The sequence below is a fragment of the Paralichthys olivaceus genome, chromosome 12 (genome assembly GCF_024713975.1).
Source record: "Paralichthys olivaceus isolate ysfri-2021 chromosome 12, ASM2471397v2, whole genome shotgun sequence".
In the NCBI taxonomy this organism is placed as follows: domain Eukaryota; kingdom Metazoa; phylum Chordata; class Actinopteri; order Pleuronectiformes; family Paralichthyidae; genus Paralichthys; species Paralichthys olivaceus.
Window position 1 is genome coordinate 6516195 of NC_091104.1, and position 25131 is coordinate 6541325.

The following is a 25131-nucleotide window of genomic DNA, read 5'->3' on the forward strand; positions in this document are numbered from 1 at the left end:
GTCCAAAACAAAACCTGCGGTCAAATTAATTTACTACAGAGAGAACAAATCCACTTTTAGTCCTAAAATACTAAAACCCTGCGAAGAAAAGGTCTTTTTGCGTAACAATTTCAAAATACAATGGTTACAAAATATAAATATCAATGAATCAATCAATACACTTTCAATTTGATAAATATAATAATGTTGGAAAACCACATCAACTGACGCTGAGTCAGCTTCATCATGACGCACACAACCTTCTCTTGTGACTCAATGGTTCAGGTTCTCCTCTGCCACTGGACTGCAGTTCACCAATATTACTAAAGAGAGTTTTATTGTTGTTTAAGAAACAGGTTTTTTTTTACTTGAGATGCTTCTGGAAATTTTTTTTTTGAGTAACAAGCAGCATAGACAAAATTCAAAACCTACACAAATCAAACCAAAAAACAATTTGGTTGAATACCAATAGGATTTGGTGAAAACAGTTTTGGCAAGAATTGGGTGAACTGACCCTTTAACAGTGCGACTGTGACCACATTTAAAATTGGTCCGTCAGGTGAAAGTGTTGAATCCAATCTTATTGTGCAAAGGAATGCCCTCCGCTCCTCTGAACTCTTCTGCAATGTCATCAAATGTGCGACCTTTTGTCTCCGGGAGGCGAATCCAGGTGAAGACGAAGGCGAGCAGAGCCACGGTCATGAAGAGGAGGTAGATGAACTCCCCACAGATTTTCTGTTTACGAGAGAGACAGCACAAGATATTTAACAGAATAGTCTTTTGATAAAATAATTTAATCGTAAAGCAACACTGTAACTTTTACTACACAACAGTGCCATCTGCTGCTACACGCGATGATTACTGTGCTCTATGTACAAGCGAAACTTTACGAGAAGTAAGAAAAAAAGCAAAGAGTTTCAGGTTGGCAGACATTTCTGCTGCTCAAACAGAAGGTTAGCTGTCCCCAGTGTTTTATCACTATTATTTTAACCTGTTTTTTCGAGGATTTAGCAACAGATACACATTAAGCAGATTTATGTCCTTTTTTATAGTCTACATATGTATATACCATATTGAACAGATTGATAGTATATAATTAACCGACATGCCTCTAAGGTGCAAGCAAACTGGCAAAAGCAAACAAGAAATCCCCCTCTAAAGTTTCCCCTGAAGTGTAGCTCAGTTGTACAGCGTTCAGGGCAACAGTGGAAACCTACCAGCAATGGAGGAAAGAGGAGAGCCAGAACAAACTTCCCACCCCAGTTGAGCATGCTAGTGAAGGCCATGGCGATGGGTCTGCCGGGCTGGTCGAACAGCTCGGCAGCGATGAACCAGGAGATGGGACCAGGGCCCAGCTCGTAGGCTGAAATCAGGCAGAAAACCAGTAGGACCAGGACGCTCCGCAGCTGTGGGGCCAGGTACTGGACGGTGGAAGACAAGTTACTGACATTTTTACCTTAAAGGAGGTTTTCATCCCTGTCATCCCTTTGTTGGTTTGTTTTTCTGAAGGATTATGCAACAACAGATTTCCCACAGAACTTAGTGGAAGGATGAGACATGGGCCAAGAAAGTCTCATTGAATTTAGCTGTGAGATAGATCAAGCATGTTTAGGGAACTAATAACTATGAGTGTGTTCAAATTGGTTTGACTTGTTTGGATTTAAAAGGGACTGTTGGGCCTTGGCAGATGTACATTCCTTTAAATACTATCAATTATTACATAGTACCAGGATCTATAATTACACCCCTTTAACCATTCTAGCAAAAAATTATTTTTTTCCTGCACAAATGATAATAATAATATATATTAATTAATAATTAATATTGTATAATAATAACAATGATCTTACCAGGACAGAATCAACTATGGTCATTAGTAAGTTGCACACAGCAATGGAGATGAAACCAGTCAGGAGCAGTCTCCTCCTCCCTGCCCTTTCCATCAGGAAGAACTGGAGAGGAAAGAATAACACAGTGGTGACTCTGCTCACATTTCATCCAGCTTTTTGAATTAACATGCAACATTATCCTGTTGTGGTTCAAGCTGTAAAACCATTCATGAGGAAACGCTGACACCACTTTATCTTTGGTCCAAGATTTTGGTGCAGCTTGTGGCAAAATCAACAAAATGTGAATCAACTTTTATTTCAAGTCTGTTTACAGTTTATCAATCAGACTCTTGAGTTAATGCTGAGCAGCCAAAATACAAATGATGTAAAATCATATTGTTGCCGGTGAACAAAACACACCAGGGGAATGTGGAGCTGTAACATAAAGGATTAGCATATTTTCTACTTACTGCTACCAAGGTGAAGGTCACATTGACTGCTCCTACGCCCAGAGTCAGATATTTAGCCTGGTCAAAGTTGGCCTGGAACATTCTGGTGGAGTAATTGATGATCTTGAAGAATAGAACAGAAGTGTACTTAAGTTTAGTGAGTTCCTGGGGCAACGCTTGTGTTTTTTAGGAAAGGAGGTATGTGACACACTGCCCCAGAATGAGAGAGGGAGCTGGGGAGAAGTGCTGAGGTTGAATAATTTATTGAGGAAATATCACAGAGCTGCAGCTAAACATTCATCACAGTCAGCAAGTCATGCATAAACCTGAACTTCAGCCTGAGAATATTTGTTTTGTGCTCACAAAGGCCACAGTAGTATTACTTAAAACCAGTTCAGAGTTTTTAAAGTCTCATCTTTCAAATTCTAAAAAAAAAAGCTTTAACGAGTCGGACCATTGCCCTTCATGAAACTTCACGCTAATAACAAATTAGCCTCATTCGACTCACCGCGTTGAATCCGGACAGTTGGCTGCCTAAGTTGATGAAGAGGACGATGATGATTGGCTGCTTGTATCTGCGCTTCTTGAAGAACTCGTGGATGGTGACACCTGTTTGAGTGTGGGCGGCCTCCTCCTTCATCTCCTCCAGCTCAGCAAACACCTTCTCTGTGCTGCCTCTCAGCCTCAGCAGAGCTGCAGAGTTGAAACAAGTATACAGAAGTATCAATCAGAATACTGACAAGGTGTTTGAGGAAATTCCGGAGCAGTGTGTTCTATTACATACACAAAAAAACTCTTGAGGAACGGAGGAACTGAAAAATATGTTCCCTTTAAAAGGATTTTCCTGGAAGTCAGCCACAAATCTGAAAGCTGGTAATAAACCTGAGTTTCATAAAACTCCAGAGACAGTGGCACCCACCAGCCTCTGCCTTGCTCTCCTCTCCGCGGTTGAAGAGCAGGTATCGAGGGCTCTCGGGGCAGAAAGGAAGGACCAGGTACTGTGCCAGCGCGGGAACAAGAGACAGGGACAGCATCATGGCCCAGTTATGCTCTGTACCCAGCACTGTCTCCAGACCAGCCACCTGCAGCAAACAAGTGCAGGATTGTCTCACTCTTTCACTTTATATCCAGATATTTACTTGTCATAATATTTGGCCTGAAAATATTTCAACAAAATTTTAAAGATATTTTTGAAATATAACAATCGCAAAAATGCCTAATGGCTGTTTCGTGACTTCCAGCTCACTCACCATTCCCACAAGGATTCCCAGGGCGAAGGACACTTGGTTGAGTGTAGCAAAGGCCCCTCTGAGGTGGGTGGGGGACACTTCCTGGATGTACAGGGGATTGAGGCTCATCACGAGGCCGCAGAACAGGCCGAACACCAACCGTCCCAGGATGAGAACTTCAAACGACTCACTGGCTTTGGATGCAACCATCAGACACGCTCCCACCACGGACAGAGCGTTCACTATTAGGATGGAGTTACGCCTGAAGGGGATGATGTGAGAAAAGAAAAGATAAAATAATTATAGAAATGATAATTTGTTTCTGTCTTTCTTACCTTCCATAGGAATCTGCCAAAAATTTGACTCCCAGTGAACCGAGCAAGGCTCCGAAGTCCTTAATGCTGACTGAGAGGGACCACAGCAGAGTCAGACTGTGATCTGACATCGTCTCGTTGTGTCTGGCTCTCCAGGTGTGATTGAAGAACTCTTCAATGATCTAAACAGCAATTGTAGAAAAAAAAAAAAGGGCAAACTGCATCATTAAGGATCAATAGAACTTAAAATCATTCTTTCATGTTTTCAGTTAGTTGCCAATTAAGGTTGTAATCAAAATTTTTATTTAAACATTTATCATTTATTTAAACAAACAAAAATTTAATAGTAAGTAAAAAATCTGCCTCAAGAGTTCAGTCCAGACAACGTTTAAAAAGTGACTACTGCCAACCCAGAGGGGCCTGGAGCTGAGCAGGACAGATCAGTAAATGTAATTAAGATATGATTCAATATTATTTTAATTTCCACCTAACTCGTGTTCATATTCCCCCTTAGCTCCTGCGTGTCTTCTCACCTTGGCTGGAGCGTTGATGTTGCCCGTGTGGTATCCAATCTGCAGGGAGCCCAGCACCGCCGCCAAGATGGAGGTCAGTAGCGTCGCTGTCAGATGGCCCTGTGCAGAAGCCATGTAGGGTGACATTTACTTAGAACTCTTTTAAGTGGTCAGTAGTTTTCTGAAGAATTTACCTCTTAGATTTTTACTTCTCCCTCCTTTTTATGTGCAGCGAAAATAAGACCACACAAAGTAAAATAAACAGTAGCTACAGAAAAAGTGAATTACACTCATAAGTGACCACATGGTTATTTGTAAAGGTCAGTGGTGACAAGGACCACAGTATTTTCACACACACGCCACATGTCCAGAATTTTAATTACCACAAGTCAGTGTTAATGATCTTTCTGACGAGGTGTGTTCATTTGGAGAAAAGTGGCTAAAACAAACTAACCTTCTGACACGCCATTTGTTTGGTGAGACTGCGGAGTCGCTCCCTCGAGGTTTAGGTGCATTTATTTTCTTATACCTTCCTCTGCTGTGAAAAACCCAAATGATGTAAGAGTTAGAATTATGCACAAGGTTTTTCTCACGTAGATAATACACACGTGATACTAAATAACTAACTAACTAACAGGTTCCATAAATAAAATTGATATTTTAGAAATGTGTCAATATCAATGTCATTTATTTAGCATATTTAAAACAACTTGGTTGACCAAAGTGAAAGGTAAAACAACAATACAGCAATACGCAATATATCCCAAAAACTAATGATTACTCAGTTATAATTTTGAAAACATAATTTTATCATCGTCTCAGCAAAAACATTTACAAATTTAAATCCACACTGACAAATGTCCTGTTTGTTTGAAGACGTTTTTGCTTTGTTTTTTGAGAATATTTGTCTAAACCAAATTCAATCCATATAAATGTGCATATGTACTCGGTCTATGTTTGATCTCTACGACAACTTACCTGTGCTGTGCAGGAAAAGCAAAAAAAATCTATTAAAGAGGTGGAATTCCAGCTGGTTTTCTCTTTGAGGAGGGTAGAGGTTCAGAATAATGTGCCTGGAAGCTGCAAAACAAAAGCCAAATAAAAAAATATGAATAAAGATTTTGCTCCATAAGTGCCTGGTTTCATCAGTGCATTGTTCTGACACATACAAAAAGACTTAGCGATATTAACATGCATGCACTGTTTCAAATGTTCTCACCGGTTCCGGAGCGTCACACGTTGATCACTTCTTCATCCCTGTATTTCCAATAACAGTTTGACCGTGTACATTTTCCTGAGTGAATATGCAAACACCATCACTGTTAACTGTGTTCTCACACAAACACACACACACACACATGTATATGCACACAAAGACACGCAAACGCACGGACACATACACACACACAATGATGAAGTCACACCTAGCTGGTGAATTTGGGGCAGGCTCGACAGAATTGCAGCCGCAGGCCTCCTCTGGTTCACATGGATCAGCTGATCGACATCCTGAGCTCTCACTGACGGAGTATCAGTGAACCAGTGACACGTGTGTGTGTGACTTTGTCTATGTGCTGTGATGATGATCAGGTGATGATGGCCGCCTCATATTTACAATTGTCTTTCTAGGAACTTAAAGAATAGATTACGTATTCGCTGAAAAATAATGAAATAGAGTTTGTAGCTTTGAATCTTTTACTGCAGTTTCTAATCCTCCTTGTAAAATATGCCCCCTGGAGGCTGGCCTGTGTCAGTAGATGGGACATGGAACCAAACTTAAAAGCCTATGTGCACATTACATGAATGTTTCGATGGTTTCTATCCTATGAGGTGGTTCTGATCACACTGTTTGTTCACATGTCCTTTTTTCTGGTAAGTTGATGCTGTATGAACATGCTCATGTCAACATGCAACATATACTTAACTGCACATTGTGGGTGTGTCTTTGTAGGTTAGTCTTAAAAGACAACTCCCATCACACAATACTGTGAAAATGTAGAAGCTCAAGGATTTAACAGACAGTATGAGGACCAGCCTCTCCTCTTCCTCTTCTTCCTCCTGCGAGGGTTGGCCGACAGAGTGTGTAAAAGCTCTGGATGAATCCACAGACTGAAATGATCACATGCGTAGAAACGGTTTTAAGTATTTAAGCCTTTTTAAAGTCTTGTATATTAACTATATCCAGTTTATTCATGTTCATTATGTTGTGTTTATATTTGTGCTCGTATGTGTTTGTGAATTTGTGCGCAGCCCTGTGGGTGTTTTGTATTTGTATGATCACTGAATATAAAATACTTCATCCATAAATCATACGTAACTATTATTTAATTTCCGATCTATGAAGTCATATAGTTCTTAAAATCCTAATTCTCATTAGACCAGTTTTAGTGTTTTAATGCTTCACTGGCATGTGTCGTCTTTCTCTGCTTCACATCAGTGAAGATTAATTCAGTCCAGTTTTGTGAAATGATTATTACACGTGTATGTTTTTGTTTTGTGGGCATGTGTGAATGTGTAAAAACATCTTATATGTATATATATGCATACATGAGGAACATCCACTTGTACAATATACAGGTAAAAAAAATCATTATGTGAGGCACACACACACACACACACACACACACACACACACACACACACACACACACACACACACCTGCCTCCTGACCAAAGCCAAATGGGCAGCAACAGCTTTTTGCTGCTGAAGCACATGAGCCAAATTAATAAAAGCACTTCACTGAGGAGACAGATGAACCTAATCATTGGTGAGGAACTATTCCATAACCTCACCACAAACAACATAACTTGTGCATAAAAATAATCTTGTCATAAAATGTGTTTAAATAATGGTCTTAGAGGCCTGGAAATGATTCTGTAATAAAGCACATTACTTAAATTAACCAAATATGCTGCGCTGACTCATATATATACTTGTGTTGAAGGGAAACAACAAAAGATGTTCAAGTTTTTTTTATCAAAAATATCAATCCTTCATTTCCATTCATGATTTGAGGGTTGGGGTGAAAAATGTTGTACTTCTTTGTTTGACATGTTTTTTTAATTTATTGTCAGACTTTTGAGAACATAAAATAGTTTGCTTTTAATTCCTCGTGATAAAACTAAATCTGTCTGCAAAGTAAATGGCAAATAAATCCTTTTTTTATTTCTAAGTTTCAGAAAACTGGAATTTAGTCACGTTACCTCCACTAAGGAAATGATGTGTTTGTCTACATTCGTGTCTGTTCGTTTCTTAGTTAGCCTGATTACGCAAAAACTCCCGGACAGCAACGTGGTGGGCAGATGTGCTATGGATCAAGAAAAAACTCAGCAGAGGGTGGATCCAGAATTTTCTTTTCACTTTCTTTAACTTTGTAAGATTTTTTCAACATTTTCACTGATTTCTCAGAGAATAATTCATGGACTTTGAGAAACTGACTGATATTTATAAGTGTGTGCAATTTGGTGCAGATCCAATTAAGAGTCTAGATCTGGTGTTGGGCCTTGGCTGAGATATGTGTGCTCTGTTCCAGTGCCCTTTTAATATCTATGTCATGGAAACATCTTAAATTTCACAGGACTTAAAACAAATCTCTTAAGCTCCTCAGATGAACCGACTGGTACGTTCCCCACTAGCACAAACAGAATGATCTCGAAATAATAGTTATCATCTGGGGGCAAAATGCGTTGTCTACATGCAAGCTGTGTTCTTGCGCCTGAGTTCTCAATTAGCATGTGGACACGCCTGTCTGGAACATGACCTTTGACCCACTGAGACCTGACCCTTCTCTCAGGCGGCCGGGCAGGTGCTGCTGAGTGTACACTATCATCCCCCACCGCTAATGTTAAGCTATCACACAGACTAATGGTCCTCTCTAATTACATGTAATGGTGTTTGGTCTGTTTCTAAATGTTTCAATGCACAAGAAGTGGAAGAAAAAAAAAAATGCTATTCACAGAACTGTGGGCGAACCCAGACACCGACCTGCATCTCACACTGACCCACATGATCGATGTTTATTTAGATGTTGGTGTTTTAAAAAGCCATAAGATTGTAAGTGAAACCGACTCTAGTGGCTGACCCTGTATTCATTCCTTACTAATTTATAACTATGGATTCAAGTTACTTTGTTTGGATTGGAGTGCATTGGTTTAAAGGATTTTCATTAACGATTTAACTGTCAATTCAACTTTTATCTTTAAATTATTTGTGTTTGAGTCTTTAAAAAATTATCGTCGACTCTGATCTGAGTGTTTAAAAAAGAAAAAAGTTATAGATCTCTTGATACAGCATCATGTAGCACCTGCACAGCCCACACATCACCTTCAAAACCCTTAATCCTTCTCTCCACCTCCCCTCCACCCCAACTTCAACAAAGGAGAAATGCACACACACACCAACACACATACATGTGCACGCTCTCTCTAAAACACACATGCACACATGCACATACATCCCTGAGCAGCTGCGTCATTATAAAACTCTTTTGAACTTCACACTGGAAGTCAAAAGCCACATGTGTCAGTACAAGACAGATGTACTGCAGCTGCCTCTTGGCTCCAGTTTCATCTGTGATACAAGCCTCTCTCCCCTCACTACCACCCCCACTGGCGACCTCAGCCCGGAGCCCTTCTCCTCCTCCCATCGTGCACTGACAACATCCGCACCTTTGAAGTCTCATCACTAAATCAGATCGCTGCACAAAAATCCACAGGCCGAACAGAGGGCATCTTTATAGGCAGGTTTTCAAACCGGGGACATTAACCTCGCTTATTTATATTGCAGCCAATGTTCGATAACATAATATATAATATATCTTTCTTAGCTGGTTCATCAATAATCACCCAAAAAGAAAATTACAACACATTGCCTTAAAAATATTTATTGTCAGTTCATGAAAGTTGATGGGCTTGGCAGATGCTGCTGTGTAGTGTGTGTGTGTGTGTGTGTGTGTGTGTGTGTGTGTGTGTGTGTGTGTGTGTGTGTGTGTGTGTGTGTGTGTGTGTGTGTGTGTGTGTACCTGTCAAACCAGGTTCAGTGTGTGAACTTGAAACCTGCAGTGAACTGTCTCCACCATTAGGGGTCAGTATTGAACTCTTCCACCCCCCCTCTCAGATCACTTGTTCCAGACACTTTCCCTCTGCACACTGTTCCCACTCTGCTTAGTTTGAATAGATGTGGTATAAAACCGTGTCAACCATATTAATAATTATAGTAATATCATGATTTATCAATAGCAACATCGCAAATGAAATATCATGACACTTTTCATGATATTTATCGATATCCACTGATGTGAACTTTTTAATCTTGATATAATTTTTGTCCATATCACTCAGCTCTAGTCAGGATCAGTTGTTGCTTTAGTTTTTGTTTACAAGTGGAACTGGAGGAGAAAAGATAATCTGAAAATCATCCCAGTTTCATAATAACCAAGATTTTTAGTTCAAGACAAATTGAGTCTCAACATGTAAATGTGTTTCATTCTCACAAACTAAATGATTACCTTATCCAGGTGGCGTCCCTATTGCTTTTCGGTCCGTTCTATTGTTCTGTCTTGTGTGTGTCTGTTGTGTCACAAGCTCAAATAGCTCAGGTCTATATTGCACTGGACAAGCATTTTAGTTTTCATTGCAGAGCCAAACGGCTGCACCTCAAGCCACATATTTTACATTTCACCAATTTCACCCAAAGACAACACATCTCTGTGTTTTGGTTTCCAATGGATCTCTTCAGCTAAGAAAGAGAAAGTATCATCTAAACATCTTGAAATGGTCTCGACAATCTGTTTTGGGCTTTGCGGTGGAAAAGTTTCTGATGAGGAGAAAGACAATCTTGGCTTCTTGCTGTCAGATTGACAGTCTTCTGTAATCCTCCTTCACTATATGTCCCCCATCGTGATGAGCAGTGATTACCAGCCTGTTGGGTTGTTTTAGATCTCACATGTAATCTGCCGTGCTTACAGCGTCTGGAAGCACTTCAGCAGACACACAAGACTAGTGTTTAAACCGGGACTGACACAGGCTCTCAAGAGAGACTGCACAGCCTGTTAAGACAGACAGGTTTCTTTTCTCCTTCTTGGCACAACTGTCCAGTTCAAATTAGACAAGACTGGGCTTGTGCTCGTAGCGGATTAAGCACCAGATACTATACAGCGTTTTGACCGTGTATAGTGATGACAGGAATTGTAAAACACAAGCCAAATAATAAAAAAAAAAGTCAAATAACCCGACCACAGATAAAATAAACACTGCTCTGAGCTGATATCATAGTCTGGTCTAAGCATTTCAATGTTGTGAAGTAGCTACTGTAGCCTAATGTTTGACATGATGTAAACACAGAAAGAATATATTTTACAATCGAATAACAGAGAAGAAAGTGAACACCAATATTCCCCCACAATGCAATTTAGTAAAACAAACAAACAAATAAAGGTTATTGTACATATTTACAATAGGAGCCTTTTTTGTCTCACGGTCATCAGCCACTGCAGTGACTCTTGGGAATATGGTAAGAAATACACAGCTCAAAACAAGCACACAAGCATTCAGACCACATCAGCAACTCTTAATTCTCCTTTCTTGAAACTCAATTGTTCCCAAATGTGAGGAATACATTTTATTTTTCACATTCCAAAACATGTTCATAAAGTTTTTCCTCCCTGCTCGGTCACGTTCCTGTTAATTGGACTCCCTGGGAGGTCACTTCAAGACTTACGGCACTTTCTTACACAAGGTGGCAAAGCTCCAAGTATGCACAGTGGTTAGTGTTTCATAGAGCAGGACTGACATCAACTGTTGGAGGACAGACAATGAATGTGTTTACATACACAAAATGCACTCTGATATTACTGGGCAGACTCAAATATTTATTTTAGGTGCTGGCTTTTGTAAATGCCACATTGTGTTTACAAAGACAGGAATAAACTTGAATATGGCAGCTGAAATGAGCTGATATTAATGGGATACCTGCCCATGTAAACATCTTACTTCCATGGGTTCAGTCGTCTTTTTCCTTGTACTATGAAGAATATTCAAAACTCAGTCTCTGGACTCTATTCTGTTTTGGAAAGATAAACCAAGTTATTTGTAAATGTTATTTTCTTTTGTGATGGTTAAGAGTTTAAGACTTGAGCATCAGTGTGATATGAACTACCTCAAATGACAGAAACCATCTTTGAGAAGAAATGTATTTGATACTTTGACATCTTAGTTTGTTCCATGTCCCAACTACTAATGAGTGTTTTTATTTCTTTGAGTCTTTTAGCACAAACCTTGCAAACAAGTAAAAAACAAACTTGAGGCATCTTGTGCAGACAACATGCTAATAACCGAGAAAACCACTAAGTACATACGACAGTGTTGTCTTGCATTGACTTTTTTTTCTGGTTGCAAAAATAATACTCTTAAGCAAGCTAGTAAAGTACTAACTTACTACTAACTACTAACTAGCTTGTTTTCAGTTAACGAAGAACAGACACTGACAGATTTTGTTCACAAATATCTGATTCTTGAGCCAAAATGTTAATCCTTCTAAATATGTCTTTACAGTGCAGGTGGGTTCATACAGGTGATTCTGGACTGATAAATTAGTGATCACAGTTTAACGCTAACAAATGTGGTTTGCCTCAAATTGCGTGTTCACGTACAAATAACACATTTTGTTTGAATTGGTCCAAATCACCTTAGTTCTTCCTTTTAGGATTTTTAAGTGTATCAAGCAACTGTCAGCTCCTCTTTAGTGCACTGCCACTGCCTGCATGCTACTGAATGTATCAGGGGACATGGACGTTATATTTCTTAGCCACTACACGTGGCAGACTGGACACATGGAAGAAACGTGGAAACATGAACATACTTCCAGTGGTGAGCCGGTCATCTCATCTCTGAACAAATATATATTCTTGTTTGTCCAAGACATTTTGAGTCACTTCAGGGGAAAACAACACAGGTAAAATGTCAAACATAAGGGAGGAGAAAGTGCAAATATTTTGGCGCCGCTTCATTTTCGTTTCTTGTTTTTCTGTTCTTTTTTTAAACTCAGGAACTTCATAATTTTTCTGCTCCATCTTTCTCTTTCCTGTCAGCAAGCGTACAGATGCCTTCCCTCTGTGCCCTCTGCTCTCATCTCAGCTTTTAGATCCTTCTCCTCTCACACCAGACGACCTACTGGGAACAGAAAGAGAGGGGGAGACGAGAAAGAAAAAGAAAGTTATTTACTTTGTTAGTTTTGGTATGCAGGCTGCAAATGGGTTCTTCTATGAGAACACAACCACAAGCAAAAGATTATCTGACTGGACTCACGCGTACATTACAAGATGTATGTTATGTAATGCATCGTTTAAGAAATATGCTTTTTTTTTTTAAACTAGCTAGTGTAAGTAAAGTTGAATAATAAAGTCAATAAATGCCAAGCACAGCAACATGACTTCTGCTACCGAATGTGAAGCTAAAGATAAAGTCACTGGTTGCTAACGAAAGAGAATTGTTACACCACCAAACTGTGCATGTGTACCATCACACGTAAACAATATTTGTCGCAACAAAGCTACAACTCAACAGGTTTCTGAAGTTGCGTATTGCTTTGTGTTGCATTGTCACTGACGAATCCACCAGTGGGTGAGAGAGGCAGGCGGGGGGGGGGGGGAGAGGCGGAGAAGGAGAGAGAGTGAAAGAAAGAAAGAAATGCGGAGGAGAAAAAGAGATGGGTGAAAAGCTTAGATTGCTAACAGATGGTTATGAGAGGGGAGCAGAGGTCCTCCTGAGTGTGGTGAGAGTCCAGGCTGTGTGTGTGTCTGAGTTTGTATGAACCTCTGTGTTTGTGTGCACAGTGTCTCAGTCTGCGTGTCCCATGTGTACAAGGTTGTCTGTGCAAGTTTGTGGACATGCAGTGTGTGCATATGTGTGTGTGTGTCTCATGGGGGTGGGGATATGCAGGTGTGCGGCCTGTGTCGGTGCTGGTTATGTTCACCATGAAATAGAAGTCCAGCTGATTTCACTACACTCTCTTGGAGCTTCTGTAGTCGGGGGCGAAGCGTTTTACTGCAGGAGTCAAGTATTCTGTTCCAACTTTAAAGCATCACGATCTCTCAACGCTTCCATAAATCCACATGAGCGAGTCTCTCAGTGAACGTTTTCACCTATAATTTAAGTGTATGAGATAAAGTTAAGAATAAAATATTATGGCCACCTATTTGTACAGTGACTGGCCGGATCCAGGTGACGACTGTTTTCAAGTAAAAGCCGGTTTTGCTCCCGTATATATCTGTCACACTGTAACCTGTATCAACGCAGCAAGGAAAAGGTTTCACATTATCTATTTCAAATATGGAAAATCCTCAAAAAACAGCCCTGGTAACAGCAACATCTGTTTGGCATGCAGTGCATAAACCTGTTGTACATCTGACTGGAGTATAACTTGACAGTGGCGGGCATTTAATGAAACCTCTTGAGTGTCTGAAATTGAAAGCAGTTCTGCAGGGAACATGAGATCACTCAACAAACTTGATGGTAATTTGTCCATTAGAAACTTTTTCATGCACAAATTGGAGTTCTGGTTTGATCATGGATGACATCACAATCTACACTCTTGTGACCAGAAAACATAAAACAAATTTCATGTTAATCTTTCGATCTTTAGATGTCATGCTCTGAACAATTCAGTTAGACGGACCAACCAACATCAGGATAAAAGAAAATAAATCATTTCAGCTGTTGTTAAACTGCAGTTTGGCTTCATTGTGTTGAAGTGGAAGATCAGATCTGTATCAGTTATTACCTTTGCCAAGGAGTTTATATTTTCAATGTTTGTCAGACTGTAGCAGAATAATGCAAAAAATACTCAACTCATTTTATTGAAACTTGTTGGACCAACAAAGAAGACGTAATATTTTGTACTCGATCCAACGAACCAGTATTTTTATTTATTTCTTCACTGTCTTTAACATTGCGAGATCAATTATTCATTGATTTTTGAGGATTTTACGTATTTAAAACAGATAATGTGAAACCTTTTCATGGATTTGCATTAAATAATGCAGAGATCTTTCATGGAAAAAAAAATCTGATAATACAGATAATGATTCTTAGGGGGATGATCTTTATTAAGTTATTGTGCAGTAAAAATATTTTGCCAGTTCACAGAAAATGTCTGTATACATGGTATACGTATCTAATCTCAATACGTGATGGTGATAAAGTCACCAGTCGGCCTTGGCAGATGTGTGCCCTCTCCGAGTGCCGTTCTACTTTTAGTACTTTGTTTAATCAGAGTCTGTCGTAACCTTGGCAGCATTAGTACCACGTTCTACCCGTTGAAGCTGAGAGAGGCTGTCTGAAGTCATACTGCTCCTCTGTTTGGCTGTTAAGCAGATAAATGTCTCTGTTGTAAGGAGCCGAGCAACAGTAGTGCTGATGAATCGTCTTAGCAATTACCAGGCTCCAGAGCAGCGAATGGTCCTCTCCCTCCTCTGCTCCAAGTCACAGAGGACACTGTCTGTGCCATTAACAACACAAAGCTCCCCGGCCTCTCCCCGGACACCTTGGCCCCACTTGTGATAAAGAGCTGAAAGCAGATCCCGTCTAGAAGTGAATCGCCTTGTCTCACCTGGGACCAGCCAATAAAGACACTTGGCTCAGGAGCTGGGAATCATGGTAAAACTGTACATGGTGGCAGCTTGGTGAAGAGGATCTGGCTAACGTACACTGACTTGAGCTTCATATTAGCTTATCTAACGGTCACAGTCGTCTCCGTTGACTTCCGTTACCTTTAACTTTACTGTGTGTCGACCTGTCGTCTCAATAATTGAAACAAAAGCGGTGCGGAGTAATAGCTGTTGGCTCTGAGTGGTCCTGCATATCCCTGGTGCCAGGTCTGCTGCATAATACCCTCCTTTCATTCCTGTCTAATGACGAACACAGCCAGGACAAATGAGTAAGGAAGAGGAGAGAGCAGGAAAGGAGACAACGAGAGCAGTTTGACATTAAACAGCCGACGGGACACGAAATCTTTGTTTTTCCAAGGTTGAGAAAACAGAGCTGATCTCTTCAGTTTACAGTCTATTAACATGTCATAAAGTTTATGTGTGAGGGCTTGCTATCTTATTTGCTGAGTTATTTACCAGCCTCAGTCGAAGTCAAACTGTGACGGACATTGATGATGTAAACTCAACAGTTTTATAATCATGCAACAATCAGACGCTGTGGCTACAAGGGTGCTGTTCCAATATTGTCGGTTATTCAACCTCTATATCAAATAATGGCTTTTAGTCCCTGTCACTGTGAAACACTTGGTCATAAAATACACGACTACTCGTGCTCAACAACAGCTGATGCCTTCTGTAACATAAACCCTGTCAAGACTCCCGGTAAGCAACCAATATTTTACATTTGTGTATACTCATGTTTGGTGCGTTTTTGTGCGTGCGAGCATCTATACATGATCATCCCCATCTGTTTGTACTTATTCAAACACGTGTTTACATCTTTCTAAATAGAATTAAGACTCATTGAAAGAACATTGTGAACCCTGCTGACAAAGCTCATGGCAGGAACTTTGACAGAGAAACATTTTTTATTTTTGCCATCACAGAGACAAAATGCTGGAACCATCTGAACTAAACAGACCTGCCGTTCAGCCGTGGCCTCTTTCTGAAAAGGGTTTATGGAGAGAACCACTGCCCTGGGCTTCTGTTACATATCTCATCCATAATGAGCTTTCCAGTCTCCTCAGAGGATGGATGCCACCCTCCCCAAGACTTCAAAACTCACAGAAGGTATTCAGATGTTTTCCTGTGCTCCTGCCAATGTGTTGAGAGTGCACAGCATCATGCAGATGTGCTCCATGCGGCCCCACATGTTAACAATCCTTCTCCTAAATGTACATACTGTAAATTCTAAATATGTCCAACAACTCTCCAGTGACGATCCAAAGCTGCGACAGAGCATGACAAGATTTAATGCCTGGCAGAGGCAGCATGACTTAAAGAGATCCAGGCCATTAAGGACCAGCTAGGCATACCTGAACACAATGACCGTCTATCTTAGTCAAGGCAGAATGCTACCATATGCTCTCACAGACGTCTTCTGCTCAGTGCAATCTTTCTGTGTCTCTTTCCCTTGAAAACAACTCACTTCATCAACACTCATCACCAGCTGAGATAGCCCTAGTGGCAGCATATAAAGCTGTCAAACCATTTTACTTAAGCTCTGACGCATGAAGGTGAGAGATTTGGTGTCTACAATGAAAACAACTGGCCACGGCTCCTTCTCTGCTCCTCTAATACTGGAGCTGTTTATCCTGGCGACCGTGCCCAGGGTCTAAGAGGTCTGACGTTACACCCGTCTTTAAGCCACTGTTCTCCAGACACGACAGGGCAGCGCCAGGGTAAACACATGACTTCAGTCCATTGTGGCACTGAAAAAACCTAGTGACTAGTCAACAGCATCAGTAATTGCTCAATGGGGGGAATCCTGACAGATTGAAAAAGAAGATCAAGATGAGCAGAGAGACAAAAGATTTCACAAATGTCTTAAAAAGCACACATGTAACACACCTCACAAAAGTACATATGCATAACTAAAGTATTCTGCACATATTGCATAAGGCATCAATGTGAAATAATTAAAGGCTGCTTTGCCAACTAGGTTGAACTACTCCTAAACTGACATATTTTGTCAAAGTGCAGGTTAATGGGTTACTCGATAAACAATAATTAACTACAGCACTCGAACACAGTTAGTGAGGGTGTATTAGTTTGCCTTACTGAACAAATTTGTCCCTTGCCTTGTCCCTTGGTTGCCACTTGTTGTTGAGCTACCTGCAAAGTAGAAAAAGCATTGTAAGTATATTGGAGGTTTCATTTTTAAAACTACTTACAATCTTACAAAATCCTACAAATCAGTGCAGCTGCCTGCCAAAAATAGTTATCATATGTACTGTTATGTAAGTTTCCATAATATGTCATAAGCAGATCTACTTATTCATAGCGGGACAGACTGGGCGGACTGGAGCTAATTGGTTGGTCAGAGGGTGAGAAACCACGGCCAGCAGCAAAGTAACAAAGTGATGGAAATGGAAGTAAAATGTAATATTTAATATTAACATTGTCTTCATCTTTGGAAACAGCTCTTGGGAAAAATGTCTAATACTGAACTCACAATTTGTAAATAAACAGTTGTTAATGCTCGTCTTGTTAACAATAGCTAAACGATGTGTCTTACCCACGCAAATTATTTATTTTACTCTCTTGAATTTAATGTTAACTAAAAAAATAATAGTATGTATCCCTGTTTTTCTTTACTGTATTATATGGGGATTGTAGCTGGCAGCAGTGAGAGTAATGATCTATATTAGAACCAGTCTGTATACTGACTAGTTTCAGTTTTCTGGCACAGACAGTTACTTATGATCCACAAATACTTTAGTCTTGTCTAAATATTCATCAGTGAGTGGCACAGTGCACTTTTTTCATGAGCCAACACATCTGTATGTCACATGAAGCACAGATACTTCATTGTTTTCTCTCACTGACTCTGACTAAATTGGTTTTTTTTAAATTGTGACATGATGAAAATATTAGGACAATGTAATATGGGAATAAATTGTTGTCACATGGAAAATAATCATCATATTACAATCAAGTAGAGTTGAAAGAGTCACTGTATGCAGATTTTCCCAGCTGGCCTTAGGTTCATAGCAGGGTCAGGACCCTACACCACGACCCTGCCCTCTCTTACCCTCCTTGCTGACACCCAGGCAGCCTTTCAGCTCTTGCAGGGAAATGGCCCTGTCCTTATTCAGGTCACAGTAGTCGATGAACTTGCGGGAACATTTCTTGGGTTTGGCTTTTTTCTTCAGGTACTTCTTGAAAGGTTTTTGTTCCTTCTTATTTATGTCATGACTGCCGTTGTTATCCAGCTGGGCAAAGTACCAGTGCACCACCCTCTCCTCTAGAGTGTGACTGGGATCAGGCTCAACAAACCTGTTGATGGTCAGAGGAACAAAGTGAAGACAAAAACATGGATGTAACAAAACCCACAATAATTTTAGATAAAGGGAAGGAGCCAAAACTTCTGATGAAATTACATCTGGGCAACTGTTCACTTGCAATAGAAAACATTTGAATTGAAATTCTGCTTTGCTTTGCAGAACGAATTCACCTTTTTAGGCAATAATGTACAAACAATGCTCCTTAAGCCTGTTGTGTCATATAATACCACTTACCTCCCACCACCAGAGGGGGCTGGTGAGTTTATGGCTTGCACCATGTCTGTGGTGAGGGCATCTAACAAGCTTGTAATGAATTCCACTTTTTTCCCCTCTGGGCATCCTGGCACGAATCAAAGACAAAAATACACAGAATTACCTTCCACAACTAATTTGAGTCATTATGCTACAGTGGAGCTGAAGTGCCTCTAAAGCCTCAGCACCAGTGAACCATTATGACAGATGTCAACAGAAAACAGCTGTTGTGCACTAACAGAAAACATGCAAACGTAGTCTTAACCTGGCAAACCAGGTGTAACTGTGAAAAGTCTTATGTTCCCTATTATTATTAATTATTATGAATACATTTTCAACAGAGGTGGAAGATGTAGTTTGGCTATTTTGTGAGACTGGAGAAAAACAGAGCTATGGCACATGGCGAGAGGTGAAACAGAAGTGTTCGGTGATGAGAAAGCTTTGTTGAGCGCTGCAGACCTGTTAACTTTTATGACACAATTCTGAACACCTTGGGTAGCTCTTTTTAATTGACCAGATGTATGGTTTTAATAGCACAAAACCAGTGCAAATGTTTCCCTCCTAATTGTGTCTGTTAAAGGGAAACTTCAAAAGCAGCTGCATAGTAAACCAATCTTCTCATTCTGTCTTTTTTTTCAGTCTCTCCCTCTTTCTCTCAAGCTTTCTCAGTCAATTCCCTCCTCCCTTTCCACTCGGTGTTTGTGGCCTCCTTGTCCTCGGCTCTGTTCACTTCTTTTCATTCCCTTTGTGCTGGCTCGGGACGTTCTGTGGGAGGTGGTCCGCTGCCCTGCCAGGTGAATCCAATTAGCATTTCCTACAGCATGACAGGCCTGGAGAAGCACTGCCTTGCTGTGCCTTAATCCAAGTGTTAAATTGGGGGGTTATGAAGCACAAACCGTGTGGCTGTTTGGAGCCTACATGGCAAGGTGTCAAGGGCACAACGTGGTGCAGGACCACTGGCAGTGTCAATAAGGATCTGGCCACTTACAGTTGATCCTGTTAATCTGATGACTGATGAAAACATATAGAGCTGCACCGAATAAAAAGAGGGTTGAGAACTAAGATGAATTTCCCATTGTGCCTAAACTCAGATCCTCACATCCTCGATTAGTAACTTATTTAGTTATTAACCACTTAAAACAAAGCAGCATTCACCTGCAGCACCTTGTCACAAATTACATGTCAATGAAAATGTTTTCTAATTATTTTGGTTTATTATTATTTTTATGGCCCTGAAAGGATTCCTCTAGAGTTGCTAGAAAATTCTGGAAGTTTCAATTGGTTCAAGTATAGAAAGTAAAAAAAGTTTTGAATTCAAGTTCAGTTATTGCTACGTCCACAGTGCTTTGTGAAATTAAAATTAAATGAAAGAAATGTCTTGGTGGCATGTATAGTATGCAACGTCTTGTTATCTAGATGTTTCGACATAAGCACGCTGTAAAAAACTTTGACCAGCGTGGAACAGATAACTGAGAACACCATTAGAGTTAGCTTTATTTTAAACTTATGTTCAATAATGAGGAAGTGAAAGTAATTGTGGAACTGGTATATTCCTTCCTATCTGTTATATTTGATAAAGGTCTTAAATAGTCCTAAATGTAAGTTGTTGAATTCTGCAGAAACCCCTTTTCTACAGGTTTTAAACAAAATAAAGTTCCTGAACTGACTGAAGTAGAGACTAACAGATCCCGGCCTTGAGTCTCAGGGGAAGCTCTCGTCTGCTGCTGCTGACAGAAGTGGCATTGTGGCATTTTGTGTACAATGAGATTGAACCTGTGGCTGCAAGCTGTTAACAAGCTGCCCTCTCAAGCTCTCTTCTCTCACCCTGCCTTGATGTGATGGCAATGAAATATCGTGCTTTGTTGTGGGGTTTCAGAACATCCTCTCACAGTACATAAAAATATCTCCACTCAGCAACCCGCAGCCTCCATCACCCCCACAGCCTCACCGCCGCACCCCGCAACACTCACACCTTCCATAAAACATGCCACACATCTGCTGCACAGTCTGGAGTCATGCTCGACTCTGTAAACTCACCAGATGGGGAATTAAATAAGAGTTACAGTGCAACTTTAAATGATGGGGAAACAGAGGAGCAACAAAAGTAAGTGAGCAGTAACAAGGGCAGAGGAGTATGAGCTGAGGTTATGACCTCCAGTTTAGAGGAGAGCCTCTAATCCTTGCTGCTGGAGAATCCAACACCACAAAGTGTGGTGTGGTCGATTGTTAATCAAAGGCCTCCGAGTGCTTCATTAAGACAAAGGTGGAAAAAGTAATGTATGTACTTTACCAAGTGCAAATACAAACTGTCCAAGCCCCACAGATGCATTGAAGGTGGAGAAAGTGATTGAGGTGTCAGACTGCAGCTTTAGTCTTTTAGAAGATAATGTGTAGGTAGTCATCCGGACATTTAAGAGCCTTCTGTAGGCTTCTTGTTTAAAATCAAGAGGGTCTGAAACACGAAGAACTCAGATGGAGTCACTGAGTGCAGCCAACTTACAGATCTATTGTTTGAAAAAGGAGCCGCCTCTCTTTGTTTACTAAAATCAAGGACCAACTGTAACAACAATTTAGATTTGGTAAATCCAACAGAATTACCAAAAGCAGAAATCTTGACACAGCAACAGTAACTAAGGCGTGTAGCAGTGACAGTTAATATCTGACTGGATCATGTTTTATTATTCATATTAGTCAGTGAATATGTTTGTTAAAAGACCATAAATTAAATGACAGGATATGTCTGCAAACCTGTCAGTTCTCTGCCCTGGAAGGGATCTTCTGTATCTGAGACACGAGACCGTGCAGCACTGTCACACTCTGGCTTCTGGTACCTGTTACACAGAGGAGAGCAGGGACATAGCTGCATGAGACGGAAACAGAAGAGAAGGCTGGTGACGGACAGAATAAACCCGTCAAACAAGGTGTGAAAAATATGAAACATTGAAGGAGCTACATGTCCGTGTTGAAAATTCAGCCATTTCAAATGAAACAAATGAAACATGGCCCGTAACTCAACAAAGCAAAAGCACCACAAGAGATGTTCCTGCTTTCCTTCCAAGCCTTTTAATAATTTGAGCTACAGCTTAAAACCAGGACGTGCTTATAGGCACTGGAGGAATACTGTATTGATTATACCATGATGATTGTTTTAATGATGGCATGCAACCTGCTCAATCTCTTATCTACAATCTACAACCTATAACGATTCCTCTCGACTCTGCACGTCAGCTGTCGATCTGTAAAGAATTATTAACTGTGATTAATCTTTATTTTCATCAAGTCTTAATTTGATGTGACGTGCAAAAGCTTTGTTTCAGAGCCATAACAAACTGTTCGGCATTATGCATGGCATGACTCGTTTTCTCCTGGCTATTGTATCACTGCTTCTTGGAAAATTTAGCATGTGTGTCTCATTCAGGTTTTTTCCCCCTCTTTTTTTTTTTTTTTCAAAGGAAAAGCAAGTTGTCATTTATTTTTTTCTCAGTCTGCAAGGCCACTCATCCAAGATGGGATGTTTGATGACCGCTGGCACATCGCTGTCCCAAGGAAAGAAATTGGGAAGGAGCGGCATGAGATCTCTCTGAATGAAATAATCGCATCATTCTGTAAATCTAAAAAAGAATTTAGACTGCTAGTGTTACCTTTATACATTGGATTTATATATAGAAACTCTAGGTTGTCAATCTTTTTTCTTTTTTTCTTTTTTTTTTAACGAGTATCATATTTGAACGCAACCTGTTATTTTGTTTTCACAACATTAAATTGAAAAAGTCAATTCCTCATCCTGTCAAACATCCACACTTTAGTGGAGAGAGACTGATGATAGCGCTTCAGGAACAAAAACAGTTCATCCATTTACCGGCGCATGCTGTAACACTTTCACTTAAAGTTATTCATGTTCGAGAAGACAATCCCAAAAACTTTCTGAACAACCAAAACATGAGCATTGGTATTATTTATTTAACCTGTTTCTGTGTTGCCTCATCTCTATCCCTCTGACACAAAGCTCTTACAGAAACCCATTTTTATGCCTTTTCCCCGAAGGCAATATAAACAGCAGCAACTGCACTGAAAACAATGTTGAACCAAACTCTGATTGTTTATGGTTAACTAAATAATATTCCCATAAAAGCTTGATGTTATTTTTTAACCAAATTAGCTCGTAAAAAGCAGCTTGGATCAGATTCCTGAGGAAGTTTATGGTCTTTGTTGTTGGGTTGTAGTGTTGCTCTGTATGTTCATGGGTCAGGTGACCACTTTGGTAAGTGTACATTGACATATTAACTAACTAACTGTAACCCATGATACGCATCAAAAGGAAAAGTTGTGGCAGTTGTTGCACGTACTGAGTTAGTAGTAATAGTAATAATAGTAGTAGTAATTCTTATAGTTATTTACCGGGTGGAGGTTCCAGGAATGGGCCGACCTGTGTCCACGAGAACACACCAGCAGTAGCCTGTGGACTGGTGACACTGAACCGCTTTGTAAAGACCTCCGGGTCCACAGTCGGGGATGAAAATGGCCTCACGAGGGTTCTGCCGATCCTCGTCCAGGGCGCTCTGTCTCTCCTGGTCACAAGAGGGAACCTTCTCTAAAACCATGAGAAACGCACTCAATACAGAGACGTGGGCGGGAAACCAAACACACATACACACAGAAGCATCTGTTAAAGAACCGGCTCTGTAGGTCCAATGTTACTCAACGGTTCCACCACATGTAACCAAACCACACCGAGCTGTATCAACCGGTCCAGTTTCAAGCACTTTGACTTCCTCAGGTTGTATATTATGAATCCTGAACCCACCATGATCTATCATCTGGGCTCTTGAAAGATGCTCCTGCAACACCTTGCTCCTCCACGTTGTATTTACATTCGCATCCATTTAGTCCATCGCTCACTCTTAACCCAAGTACAACAGAGCTGTAAGCTGAGCTTGTTACCATAGTGATGAAGTGTGTTTTTTTTTTTTTTTTTACCACTCCTGATCCATCCTTCGTTTTACATCCAAGTGAAGCATTAAGCTTCAATAACAGGGTCCCACTACCTGTCTGGAGAGTTTAGCACAGGGCGCTGAGATGTGGTATTTTCATGTTGTGGAGATGATTAGTGCCACAGCAGTGCCAGTAGTCTCAGCTCACACACTTCCAGTAACCAAAGCGTAATTAGAACAATGCGGCACAGTCGATGTCGGGCTCAAAACACCAGCAGAAAAGGAAGCTTGTGAAATCCAATATGGAACTTCTCTCCCGCAGAATCTTGTTTATATTCCTCGCCGCATGACAAGTGTGGAAGAAGTTTTCACGAAGTTTACACCAGTTTGAATTTGTATTTCTACAATAGCTTCAATGATTAACTGACTGTAGTGACAACTGCATGGAGCATTATCACCAGACTCTGCAGTTCCCCTCGGCTCCGAGAACTGTGTCATTGTTGTGACTTGACAGGCTGCGACTTTAGCTTAGTTTCGGTTCAGCGTCATCAACCTTGTTTCCAGACGCAGCAAGCAGCTGTTTCTAGGCAACTAAACCACAACACAAAATAGCAGATGGATGAAGTTAGCAACTCGCTGTTAAAGCAAGTAAAACATTTAGCAGCAAACGAGACAAGAGCTCCACAGATTTAGAGGTTGGTCAATAATTGGCTAATGACATGTCACAGACAAATCGTAATCAGCGTTCATGTTTGCTGATATGAAAACTTTCTTTTACAGAAAATGATATGTTCTCAGGAACGGATGGAAAGCAAAACTTAAGGAGAATGAATATTGGATTTTTACTCACAACAGACAAATGTTAGCTGACACATTCACCATAAAGGTGTTTGGAGGTGGTAATATGAAAATGCTATGTCTAATACTTTCACTGCCCCTGAGGTGGTCATCAATCATGAATCTAAGTTTAGTAAAGAAACACCTCAGTTGTTTTCCACAGAATTAATTCAATATATGGCTGTAACGAGGGAGCACACACACACACACACACACACACACACACAAAGGTCACTCATGCACAACAGATTCCAAGTGTCTCTCTGAACTGCATTCCATCCCACAACTGCAGCTGAAACTATGAGGTCTGACTATCTGCTTGGACAGTAAGAACATTATGGACCATAGCTGCAGCCTTGGTGAGCATGTTGAATAACTCTGCACACACCAATTTATTAGAGTTAAAGTGGTTTGAAACTTATTTGAAACTACGGTGTATAAAATGTGGTTCATTGTTAAACTGTGGCGGGACGAATTATATTTAGGCGAGCCTCTATAGTCTGGATCATTAATGGGAAATACCACGACTGCATTAGCTAACTTTTATAAGACACGAATCAAAAAAGGAGTAAATTTGCATCTTATTGTGCAAATTCAACTTAACCCTTCACTTAACTCTTGACAAACCAGACATGCAGTACCAGCTCACAGCTCTTGAGCACAACGCTCATTGATTTCATATAGATTATGAAACCTTACATCAGTTCTTCACTAAATTGAGCTTTTCTGCAGCGGCCTGGTTCAGGGGGGTGGGGGATATCGGGTGTGTGCTGGTGGGGGTGGGGGTGTTCATGTTTCCCAAGAATAGCTGC

The 25131-nt window shown here is 40.5% G+C and overlaps 2 protein-coding genes and 1 long non-coding RNA gene across 12 annotated transcripts in view; 1 reads left to right on the forward strand and 2 right to left on the reverse strand.

The window, feature by feature from the left end:
- Positions 1 to 16033, forward strand: part of LOC109636462 (uncharacterized) — a 101051-nt gene extending 85018 nt beyond the window's left edge. The window contains exons 2-4 of one of the 3 annotated variants that reach the window (XR_011244686.1): positions 3831 to 3956; positions 4315 to 4406; positions 15900 to 16033. This is a non-coding gene — a long non-coding RNA (uncharacterized lncRNA). Of the gene's footprint in view, positions 1 to 3830; positions 3957 to 4314; positions 4441 to 6260; positions 6400 to 15899 lie in introns of those variants that run through there. The other 2 variants (XR_011244685.1, XR_011244684.1) reach the window with 2 other exon arrangements.
- Positions 400 to 4884, reverse strand: LOC109636461 (solute carrier family 2, facilitated glucose transporter member 1). Of its 2 annotated transcripts, XM_020098195.2 has the most exons (10): positions 4767 to 4884; positions 4334 to 4432; positions 3822 to 3982; positions 3508 to 3748; positions 3177 to 3339; positions 2766 to 2950; positions 2279 to 2380; positions 1830 to 1931; positions 1197 to 1400; positions 400 to 714 (listed from the first exon to the last, which is right to left on the reverse strand). In XM_020098195.2, the coding sequence occupies exons 1-10, from the start codon at positions 4779 to 4781 to the stop codon at positions 535 to 537; spliced, it is 1452 nt and encodes a 483-aa protein (XP_019953754.1). In that variant the 5' UTR covers positions 4782 to 4884; the 3' UTR covers positions 400 to 534. The 2 variants fall into 2 exon arrangements, with proteins under 2 accessions (XP_019953754.1, XP_069391527.1); XM_069535426.1 differs by lacking the exon at positions 4767 to 4884 and having other exon boundaries at positions 4334 to 4459.
- smoc1 (SPARC related modular calcium binding 1) overlaps positions 10702 to 25131 on the reverse strand; it is a 39138-nt gene continuing 24708 nt past the window's right edge. For 2 of the 7 annotated variants that reach the window (XM_069535425.1, XM_069535423.1), the window contains exons 9-14: positions 22950 to 23142; positions 21300 to 21382; positions 18534 to 18639; positions 18047 to 18291; positions 17094 to 17127; positions 12300 to 12478 (exon numbers count right to left, since the gene is read on the reverse strand). In XM_069535425.1, coding sequence (XP_069391526.1) covers positions 12439 to 12478; positions 17094 to 17127; positions 18047 to 18291; positions 18534 to 18639; positions 21300 to 21382; positions 22950 to 23142 — 701 coding nt within the window. In that variant the 3' untranslated portion in view covers positions 12300 to 12438. Of the gene's footprint in view, positions 12479 to 17073; positions 17128 to 18046; positions 18292 to 18533; positions 18640 to 21299; positions 21383 to 22949; positions 23143 to 25131 lie in introns of all 7 variants that reach the window. The other 5 variants (XM_069535424.1, XM_020098194.2, XM_069535421.1 and 2 more) reach the window with 5 other exon arrangements.

What these genes read in the sequence shown, in the direction of transcription:
- LOC109636461 (XM_069535426.1), bottom strand. Translation starts at nt 4,459, where the DNA reads ATGTCACCCTACATGGCTTCTGCACAGGGCCATCTGACAGCGACGCTA. An exon ending in TGGGAATCCTTGTGGGAATG is followed by an intron (nt 3,340 to 3,507) that starts GTGAGTGAGCTG and finishes TGTTTGCTGCAG; the next exon opens with GTGGCTGGTCTGGAGACAGT. An exon ending in CCATAGTTGATTCTGTCCTG is followed by an intron (nt 1,401 to 1,829) that starts GTAAGATCATTG and finishes TCCACCGTCCAG; the next exon opens with TACCTGGCCCCACAGCTGCG.